This window comes from Vigna unguiculata, chromosome 3, assembly GCF_037176805.1.
Source record: "Vigna unguiculata cultivar grain cowpea cultivar isolate G323 ecotype 2 chromosome 3, ASM3717680v1, whole genome shotgun sequence".
NCBI lineage: Eukaryota > Viridiplantae > Streptophyta > Magnoliopsida > Fabales > Fabaceae > Vigna > Vigna unguiculata.
Window position 1 is genome coordinate 51,962,022 of NC_140794.1, and position 11,865 is coordinate 51,973,886.

The 11,865-nt window shown below is 31.7% G+C and overlaps 1 protein-coding gene across 1 annotated transcript; it reads right to left on the bottom strand.

Moving 5' to 3' along the window:
- Positions 1–2,104: 2,104 nt before the first annotated feature.
- Positions 2,105–8,515, bottom strand: LINC4 (crowded nuclei-like protein). Its single transcript, XM_085671108.1, has 10 exons — positions 8,089–8,515; positions 7,390–7,474; positions 6,608–6,817; positions 6,246–6,499; positions 5,467–5,737; positions 5,289–5,372; positions 3,417–5,200; positions 3,002–3,305; positions 2,777–2,871; positions 2,105–2,644 (listed from the first exon to the last, which is right to left on the bottom strand). The coding sequence occupies exons 3-8, from the start codon at positions 6,794–6,796 to the stop codon at positions 3,284–3,286; spliced, it is 2,604 nt and encodes an 867-aa protein (XP_085527234.1). The 5' UTR covers positions 6,797–6,817; positions 7,390–7,474; positions 8,089–8,515; the 3' UTR covers positions 2,105–2,644; positions 2,777–2,871; positions 3,002–3,283.
- Between the last annotated feature and the right edge of the window lie 3,350 nt (positions 8,516–11,865).

Sequence of the window (11,865 nt, forward strand, 5' to 3'; positions counted from 1 at the left end):
TTAAAAGCAATTAAAATGAAAATGGAGGAGACGAGTCAAAAAGGACACAACAAAGTTTCAGGTTTCACCTTTGCAAATGAAAAACCCTGCTTCATAATCAAAATATATTCTATCCTCATTCACTCTACACAATAATGATTTCGTAAGAGAAAACAGACTTTCGAAATAAGTGTTATTTTAATTTAATAATATTTTTCATTCTATTTATACTTTTAATAACATATCTTAGAATGTTGTTACTATATGATTGTATGTTTTTTTAATATAAGATTAGTTTTGTTAATTATTATAATATCCCTTTGATTTACAAGTTTTTTTAATCTCATTAATTTAATATATATATATATATATATATATATATATATATATATATATATATATATATATATATATATCATTACATTATAAAGAGAATTCCTTTTTTGTGTTCACATTTCAAAATACCAATTCTACCATTTACAATATAATTATTTATTAATTTTTTTAAAAAATTAATGGTTATTTTTACCTATTTTTTATTAAATTTTTTTTTATTCATTAACAATTAATTTTTCTATTCATTTCACTTTATTTTTAATAAATATAAATTTATTTTATATATTAACTTAATAACATTACACTATTATTATTTACTAACATATTATTATTTATATTTAAAAAATTATCATTTATATTTAAAAAATGTGCACACATTCGCGATATATAATATATATCCTTATTACGAGAAGAAGAAATTATTTCTCTTAATCATTATGAGGTCTGCCAAAACTTTTTCTTATTTATTCTGAAGTTATATTTCGCTGAAATTCTTTTACTCCTGCTCAAATTGCATACATATATATCAAGACCTCACTTTTTTTCGATCAAAACTGAAAAATGTAAATTAACAAGGGTATCGATATTATTATTTATCTTCGCGAGCAGGAAACACAAGGAAGGAGATCAAATACTTGTTTTTAGCTGCCTAGTCTTCCTATATTATAATATATAATGTTTATGTTTAGGTGAACATTCTCCCAAAAGAAAAATAAGGAGAACAAAAACATGAATAAAGAAAGCTTTATTTATTTTAATTATTCTTAAATATGAACAAAAATATTGCACTAATACATTCATTATTCAAACTAGAGGTAGTGTGTTTATAGATTTTCCATCCTACTATATTCTAAATTCACTCCTTTATGATGTCCATCTTCTATTATATTATACACTTTTTCAAGTTTTTATTACTTGGTCCTTTTTTTGTTTTGTTTTTATATTTAAGTAATACTTAATGAATAATTTCATTTTATTTATTATTTTAAAAAAAATATTTGAAGTGTTTGTTTTTTTACTTTTGTTTAATGAGATGACATCATCATTACGTTGCATACTCATTGTTAACATGTAAGTATAAATTTTCTCATCAAAATGAACACATACTTTATTTTATTTTATTACTTAATAACATATTTTACTTTTACAACTCAAAAACAGTCATGTTTTTTAGAGCCAAAGTGTCCTATCCCTTCTGCAACTAGTGAGCCTGAAGGAAATATTAAAATTGTTGATGAGCATGAAGAAAATAACACAAGCTGAACCTAAAAGAGCATGTAGCAAAAGCGCACACAAAGCCAGAAGCACAATTAACTATTCGCCCCATGCGGTACATTCCCAACATTCACTATTTTTTTTATTATGGTTGTTAATTGCAACTCTTTTATATCTTACATTTGATCCTACAACATTACAAGTGGTATGGTATGTATTTTGGATCATGCTTATTAATAGCAACTAACTGAGACAGTTAAATTTAATGATACCAATTAAAAACATTACGAATTTTAGACTAGTGGTAATGATTAGTTTGTACATTATCAATATAATGTAGTCATTATATGTAAGTAAATATATATCTAATTAAACGTCAAAATCGATTTATAAACGACAATTGTATTTCACTTACATATATATTTAACTTACGGCTGAACAATTCACATGTGTGTACGCATCTTGAAATATAATTAACATTTTTACTATATTAATTAGTCAAGTGAGTTTCGGACATAATTCTGACCATCAATCTGCAGTTATACATGGTTTTTACACAAAAAACCAAAACTGGTTCACTCAAAAAAGTTATTTGGTGGGGTATTACATTAAATTAAGTTCAAAACCTTGAAAAGTATGAATAGCATTCATGCAACAAAGTACTAAAGAAAAATATAGAACCAGCCTAACACAAGCTTCAGATACATCTGATCTTAACCACCATGTTTGCAGACGCAAGCAAAATCACCATTGACGGCTACACCATGACATTCAGCGTTGCGTAAAAAACAATCTGAAGGGCTTAAACACGACAGACAAAATAATGACAGAATAACTCACTGACCCGCAACCAACACTTCTGGGCAGTAACGTACCCTTGGCTGCTTCTAACTGCTTTTCTCATCTATTTTTTATCACTTTCTTTTACTCTTTTTGGAGTACATAACATCCCTATTATCCGAACTCTATGGTATTAACAATTTACCCCACCCTAATTGTAATTTGCAACTGCATCCATTAAATGTGTACACAAAGAAGACATCCCCTAGTTAGCTCTACAAACATTTCCATCTCCAAGTCACTAACAAATGAAGAATCCATTCCCTATGACATCCTGCATTGCAAGAGGATGAATTCAATGAAAATAGCATATTCCATGATGCAACACTGTCTAATGAGAATGAACAGGAGATACAGTTGAGAGGAATGTACAGCTAAACATGCTTAATTTCATTAATAGACGCACCTCATACACTCCTAATATATACTTATCTTAACCACACCAATTACCAGTACTAGTACTCACATCACCTGCAATCCATATCCATAGTCAAACAACACCTGCATGAACATATAAGCGAAACTTTATGCAGAAACGGAACCAAAAGAAAGCAGTATACATTGAAAAGACTTGGCCTAAATACGAAACCATAGTAAATACGAAGACAAAAAACTGACTGTAAGCCACTACCTAACACTAGCAGTTCTCAGAAACCTGCCCATTGTTTCCTTTGGATATTTCTTCGGTGCTTGCCGATACCCTTGAGACACGGGGTAAAATATCTTCCTGTTTAGTTTTAGAATTTATTATATCAATTGTTTCTCCATATTGACTGTGGATAGGGAGAGCATCAACTTTCTCAGAAGTCACTTCTGACACATGAATAACCTTATCAACCATTACTACACGAGTTTCTTCAGTGTTACCCTGCGTTTGATTTGATGATGTTAACACCTGCTGGACCTTCAAGACTTATGATTGGGTTGAAACAACACTGAAAATAAAATCAATAAACAAGTTCCTGAATTAGACTGCACCTAGATTACTTCTGAATACAGAAAAACTACATTCAGAAATAAATTGATTTAGTGGACAGAAGTGGTACCGGCGTGTAGTGCCCTGGTCAATAGGATTTTCAGTTGTTTGTTCTTCCGCTCTAGATTTCTTATTTTGCCCAAGATCAACTAGTGGATCACCAACTTTACTAGTCACATTTCCCCTCCCTCTTTTTCGTCTGCCTACAAGATGTCCATCTGGAAACAAGAGAGCACTTTTTCCATTCACATCTTTCGCCTCAGATTCAATCTCACGTCTTCTAGCATCATCTCGAGATGGTACTTCAACTATTACTTTTGGTTCTTCAAAAGTAAATCCAGTTTGTTGTCCCTTGCCAATATCAATTCCCAAGTGTTTTTGCCTGTTGCTCCCGTTATCTGTATCAGAAGCCACAGGAGCATTTCTGAAAATAAGCTCAGAGCACCGTTTTATCCATGAGAATCGAACAGGGCTAGGAGGAGAACAAGCAGATGACTTCACCACAAATGGAGTATCAAAACCATTGCTGATTTTATCACCACCATGTGTGAGAGGCGTCTGACGCTTCGAGTTCTTCCTTGAAGATATTTTCTTTTGGCTAGACTCCATATCAGATTTAAGCATTTCAGTGATAGCAATATCATCAGAGACAGCTTTCAAATCTTCTAATTTTTTCAATTCTTCAGTTTGAGCAAAAATTTCAACTCTGTCAGCATGCAACAGTTCTCTCTGTTTTTGGAGCTTATCCCTTTGAACCTCAAGTTCCTCAATACATTTAGTAAGTTCAGCCCATTCCCTATTTCTCCTCTCGCGATCCAAATTTATTTCAGCCCGCTCAGTTTGAAGCCTTTTCATTTCCAAGGAAACCTGTTCCAACTCTTTTGCCAATTTCTCCTTACGAGCATTAATATAGTGAAGTTCAGTGTTCTTTTCTTCCTCAAAAGTCTTTTCTCTTTCCTTCAAATAACTTTCAACTTCTTCGCGTCTCTTCTCAATGAGGTTATTCAGCTCCTGTTTTTGCACCTCAATGTCCCGCAAGAAATCTGCCCGCTCTTGCTGCATCTTGCCAAACAACTCAGCATGTTCAAGAGCCATCTTGTTCATGAAGTTTTCACGTTCACTGGCAAGAAACCCCAAGTCTTGGGTGTACTGGTTACGCAAATTTTCTTTCTCTTCTCTTAGTTGGTCACGCTCATTCTTAATAAAACTGGAAACCGCCTCCCTTTCCTTTGCTATGAATTCTGCTTCTTTCTGCAACGCTTCCTTTTTTTCATCCAGAAGCTCCCACTCAACTTCAAACTTTGCCTTCTCAGCTTTGAGCTTATCTGCCTCAGCCAAAAGCTCCAACTTCTGAGATCTGACAAGGTCAATCTCTTCCTTTAGTTTCACTTCCAAAATTGACAACTCACCAGTTTCACTTTTCACAGCTTCGAGTCTCTCCTTGTCAATATCAACTTGTCTTATTTTATTTTCAAGTGATGCCAACGAATTCTGCAGATCTTGCTTTGCTTGTTCAATATTATCTTTCTCCTTTTGCAAAAGCACTTTGTTTAGCTCAAACTCCTTCTCAGCAGCACTCAACCTTTGATCTTTTTCTTCGAGAGCACTTGACAGATCCTTCAGATCCTTTTCCTTCTCACTCAGTGACCTTGACAGAACTTCCAAATCATTCTGCCTTTCCAGGATTTCATCCTTATAATGTTTAAGATCAACCTCCTTCAACTCCCAAGCCCGTCTCTTTGTCTCAATATCATATTCAACCAATTTGCGCTTCATTTGTAGCTCAACTTCCAAATTATATTCTTTAGTTCTCAGTGCGGCTTCCTGACCAGCAATAACTTTCTGAGTTTCATCCTACATTTTCCCAACAATAAAAGAATAATGATATAGAGAAAAGGATCAGAAATTAAAATGGAAAGTAAACAATGGTGAGAAAATGTACAGATTCTCTATTAGAAAGTTCCGCTTGAAATTCAAGTAACTCCTGTTCTTTCTTACTCAGCTCAGTTTTCCATTTAGTAAGTTCCTGTTTTCACAAAACATAAATCCACACATGAACAAGAAAGATAAAAACGTTAATACTAATATCATCAACTGAGATATTTCAAATATAAACAAACCTCTTCACGATGCATTAAAGTGGTTTCCTTCAATTTTAAAGTGGTTTTCGCATCATGTAGGGCTTCATGTTCCTTTTCAGCTTCTGCTTTTGCATCTTCCAACTCTTTTTGAAGACGGTTTAGTTCCTGGGATCTACTCAAAAAGTGTTCCTCTCTCTGGTTGAGCAAGGATTGTGATTGAAGTAATCTTTCCTGTTCTTGTTGCAAAGCTTTTTGCCTTTCAGAAAGTGATTGCCTCTCAAGAATCATCTCCTTATCTTTTTCATCACAACTGGAGAGAGAAAAGGGGAGAGAGAGAGACATCAAGATAATTTTCAAAACAATATGAAGCTATCAACGTTTTCAATGATCAAAGAGAGATTATAATCATACACAGGGTGCAGAACTTATAACCACAAAACTTAATAGCATTTCATGTTGCTAAGTGTTAAAAGGAGGTACGTTAACAGTTAATTAGTTGCGTCATGCATAATCCTGTCAATTGTTTGAATTAAAAATTGAGTGGTTATATTAGGTATTCAACTACGGAACCTGAAGCAAACAAATACTTTGATTCACCAACGACATAACAGAATGTCAAGGCACAACTTAATCTGCTTATGTGCTCTAAATCACAAAAATGAACTAGGGAGATAATAAGTAACAGGCTAACTTCATGCAACAGTTGCAAGTATGAGTAACATACTATGACTTGAAAGATAAGATTTTCTGCCTGTTGAGGTAACTGTTAATACGCTCAAAGTCACAAATATGAACTTGGAAGATAGTAAGTAACATACTCGGCCTTGAAAGACATTATCTGCCGCCTGAGATTATCTTCACGGGCTTCAACATCACGAAGCTTCCTCTCGGCAGCATTGTGATATCGGTTAGCCTCCATCTGCAGAGATTCTGCAGCACGCACCTTTGCTTCAGCATCTGTAATTTTTTTCTGTGCTTCGTCTATCAATTGGCTTGCTTCAGCAAATTTACTCTCAGCTGCAACCTTTGTTTCAGCACTTTCTGTACGCAGCTCATGCAAGGCCTTCTCAAGCTACAAAAGACAACAAAAAATAACCCCTTAGAAGTGTTAGCAAAATAAATATATGAAAAAGCAAGCATGAATGGTTTTGACAGGAGGAGAACTATTCCATAAACTTACACTAGCGATGCATGCATCTTTGACGCTTACAGTCTTCTTCAAACTTTCTTCACGTTTCCTTGATTCAGTTAATGCAGATTTATTCATTGCAGAATCATGTTTATGCATTAACTCGGATGATTCAGCCAAGGCTTTTAATTGTTCATATTTTGAAGCCAAATCCTTTTTCTCCAATATGAGAAGACCCATGTGGTGCTGGTGATCGTATATCTGCACAACATCATACAGGTCAAAATGAAAGTTAGAAAGGACTGATAGATTTTGTTAGCACTAACAGCAGAAAAAGAAATACTGTCTCTAATGAAAATGAAAGACAATGTAAACCACTCATGGAGCATTCACTTGAAAATGCAATTCAATTAAAGGGGGAAAGTGTTGCTTTGCGTGATAGCAAAGCAAACCAGTTCACAGCACTAGCAAATTAAGCATCAACTCGATTTGCTCATCTGACTTTGCAAGTGATGTATGCTAACCAACCAACCAAGCAGAAAAACTAATTGAAAACTATTCAATTGACAAGGAAAACAATGCAAAAAGGGCAGAATGCAACAATCAATAAAAGAAAGAAAACTTTGTTATTTGTGATACATGCACCAAGATAAACAAAAACAATGGAAATTTCAGAGTAATATTAATTGGTGGGCAACCAAATGATTTCAGCCAAATTAACATCCCAGATGACAAGGAAACTTTATAAACTATTAGGAAACAAATTGAATAATGTGTTTAAATTTGTGTTGTCTTCGACAAAATATCTTCACATGCATAGCTGTGAAACTAACCCCTTGGACTCTTAAGCGTTTAATAGGTGTTTAGAGAAAAGCCCTCTCGGAATGAAGATTCTAGGATTCACATACTCCACTTCCACTGCAATAAATCAATGGTAGTTTAAAATGAATTCAATCCACTACAAACTATCAATGTATAAAATTAGCTACACACTTCAAATACACAATTCAAAGCATTCTACAAAAGTACAAATAGCCCGAATAAACAGTTTCCCACAAATAGAAGAGAATTCTGAACAAGGACTTTGGCTTTATATCCAATCATAACATTACCAGGTGCTGCCAATCACTAACTATTGTGTTTAACGAACATGAACAGAGGACCTATCCACCATAATTATCACGCAAGTTGGCCGCACCAAAGAAGTAGCAACACAAAAAGAAGATCTCGTACTAGAATAATCAAGATACCATATGAAGCGACGTCGACAGTGAAATTCATCATTGAAGTATATCTTAAAGAAGAACCCAAATAAATGATTCGTCATCTCAAAAGACTATTAATGGGTATTAAATAAATAACCCAACCGCACACAATATCAAAAACCCACTCAAAACTAAAATCCCCCAACCTAACAAACTACCTCACTAATCCGATCGCATTGCATAGTCCGATTACGGTTCCGCCAATTCAATTCAATGAAAGCAATTCAAAATTAAAAATAAGTTACAGAGAGGGAGAAAATTACGAACCTCAGCTTCGAGCTTAGCGATGTAAGCTATGAGCGCAGCCTTGTCCTTGTGCTTAATCGATTCCTCGTCGAAGCCAGCGTCGCGAAGACGCTTCCAGATCTGTTCATCAGTGAGAGGGCTTTTCAAAACCCTAGAACCAGGCGTAATGGATAAGGGTTTGGAGGAATTAGGAGTCGATAACTCCATTTCTGACTCCGAACGCGATTCTTCAAAAAGCAAAACCCTTTCTCACTCTGCGTTCCGCTTCACTAATCGTGGCGTCTTCTCTGTTTACAGCTTCTTATTCTTTACTTTGCTTTGGAATTTAATTTGTGCGCGGTGGGACTTTGACAGATTGGAACGTTGAAGGAAACGAACTTTACCACTCACACAATAAAGCTCGTTCGCTACTTTTTTTCTCTCGAGAGTGAGTGTGGATGTTGTGTTTGCGACGTGACAGAAGCTAAACGACCTCGTTTTCACTTTTGATATTTGTAATTTTTTTCCTTTTTTAAAAGTCTGAATTAAAAATGCAGAGTCGCAATTCTCTGTGGAAAAGGAAGGCACGAAGAGGTATTTTATTTTTTGGAAGGAATAAATTTCTAATTATTACATCCCAAAACTATTGTACCATTAATAGTTCTGTAGGCACTCGATAATTATGTATAGGAATTTCAAAAAATTCATACCCATAAATATCCACAATAAAACTATGGGTAAAGAATAAAAATTGTAAATAAATATTTATGGGTATGAGTATTTTTTACACATAATCTTAACGAGACATATATGAGTATCATAGTATTTGTATTTGTAATTATGCGTCCTTGTTATACTTTAATTTAAATTGAAAAATAAATAAAAATCATGATTAAAATATTAACACATTTATTTTGAATCAGTTATTTTTTATATTGATTTTAAAATATCTATATTTCTTTGTTTGAAATGTATAAATGTTATGTATTGTATTTTATTTGAATTTATGGTTAAAATATGTTGTTAAATATTTTAATTTTTTTTTGTAAATACTCCATATACCCGTGAATATTCGTGGTTATTAAAAAAATATGTGAGCTCTCGCATAACAGATGCCCACACGAATATGAAGACGAGTGCGAATATTTATCGAGCAGATAGGGTACGGGAGACCTACTATCCATATCCTACCCGTCCCATAACATTCCTAATTATGCCTTCAGTGATCGCAAGGCGAGACGATGACAAATTTTGCTATTACATACTTATTTTTAGAGAAAAATTTTATCTCACCCTCATACCCAACTCTAACAGGTATCAAGTTTTTACTGTTTTAATATTAACTAATTAATTTTTATAAAATAATAAAAATTAAGGTAAAGGAAAAAAAATTATTATTAAATATATATGATGCATGGATACGATACATGTATCAGATACGACACATATCTGATACGTCAATACGTTTATTTTGAAAATAATAGGATATAATACGTGATAGATACATGATATATGAATATTGAAAAATGTACAATAATTCTTAAAAACAGAATAAATATATGATGTTATTGTGTGAATCTAAATTAAAACTATATTACTAAAGGTTTCAACATAAAAAATATAAATTATTGTCATCATAAAAGTACTACTACAAGAAAACTCTTAAATAATGATCAATTATAATAACAAAAAATATGTTAGAGACCAATTAGGTTGGTAGTCAAAACATTGATAACTAATGTTTAGTGAACAATTTTGAAACCAATATTTTTGGTATTCAAAACTTTGGTAGCTAATGTTTGTGACCAATTTAGAAACCAATTATAATTTTTTTGAACTATTTTAGTTGTCAATCATTTTTAATTTTAAATTGATACCTAAATTGGTCATTATATAGTGACTAATTATTTGTTGTTACTAAAATTGGTCATTATTCAAAGATTGTATTGTAATGTACTGCGACTTTGTAAATTAGATACTTCATTGATAAGTATTGATAAAGTATTGGACACGGATACATGACTCAGTTTGGAGTATCGATGTATCATAGCTAAATATTCAATATTAGGAGGAGTGTTCCTTCTTCAATATAAAATATTTAGAAATACATTATATTATAATTATATACGTTCCAAATTAGAATGCAAAATAAAATTTCATAAGAATCAAAATGTTTATTAAATTTATAAACATTAATGACACCTAGTTGATAAAATTTAAAAATATTTTTAAAAAATTATATGAAAGGAAAATAAATATTAAAATTAAAAAATATTTTAAATGTTTATTTACTTCAAACTTTTAAATTCTAATGAAATTTCTGTTTTAATATACTAATAAAAGTTATATTACATCACTTTATCAAAATCATAAAAAGAACACATATTAAACTAATAAGGGTTGAATGTGTTTTTAGTCCCCTAACTTTTAGTAAAAAATTGAAATTAGTCCCTCCTTAAAATTTAGTCCAATTTAGTCCCTCAACTTTATAACTGTGTGGATTTGGTCATTTTAACCAAATTTTATAAAGTTTATTTGATGTTTCAAATGCATTTCATGGTGGCATTTGTTTTCTTTACAAAGTTTAGTACATTTCCGGTTCAATGTTGACTGAGAAACGCATTTAAAACGTCAAATAAACTTAGCAAAATTTAGTTAAAATAACTAAATCCATGTAGTTCTAAAGTTGAGGGACCAAAATCATATTTAACCCAACTAATAATTATAAAATTTAACATAGATCTTTCACCTCTTGAACTTCAATATATATTAGATGGTGATAAAAAAGATTCATGACGATTACATAAAATTATTATATTACAGTAAATAAAATTTATTTATAAAATTATAATGATAAAATTAAACATATGATAATGAGTTAGGAAATAAAAATATTTATATAAAAAATATCAAAATAGTATTCTATATTATAAAAATAAACAAAAAATAAAAATATTAAAAAAATTATCAAATGTGTGTCTTATAAACAATTTGAAAAACCATTGAATGAAATTGTACAAAGAAAAACAAATGTATAATAAAGAGTATGATAAGATGAAAAAATGCATTAGTGATCTTAAAAAACTTTTTAAATATCAACTTAGTCGATGATTGATATATAACGAAAATGGTTTTAACGAAATAAAAGAGTTCTTCAAATTTGAAACAAAATTTAATAATAATAGAATAAAGAAGATAATTTTTTAATATTGCCAAATAAATGAAATATTTATATTATGAAACACTTAAACTAATAGTGTGTTAGACATTCTTATGTGAAAAGAATATATACAATCAAAAAATGAATTTGGATTCTCTGTTGGGTTGTTTTGTGTAGTTCATCTATTGTGCCTTCATAATACATTGATTACCACTAATTCTGACATTTTAAAATATATTAAAAAGATATTTAAAATACGGCTTAAATACCTTTTTAGTCCTCATTTTGGTAGTATTTGTTGCAAATGGTCCTCATTTTGACATAATGTTTAAAATAGTCTTGATTTTTACCGAATGTTTAAAATGGTTCTCATTTTCGCAATTCGTGTTTTATTTAGTCCTTTTCTGTAACGCTGTTTAAATCATTCACCGAGCATTGTACATGTGGCACGGTTTGTATTAGGTAATACAAACCATGCCACCTGTATAATGCTCCGTTAATGATTTAAACAGTGTTACAGAAAATGACCAAATAAAACACGAATTGCGAAAATGAGGACCATTTTAAACATTCGGTGAAAATGAGGACCATTTTAAACATTCTGTCAGAATGAGGACCATCCACACCGTGACGGATCTTGACCTATATCTTTGGAGGAG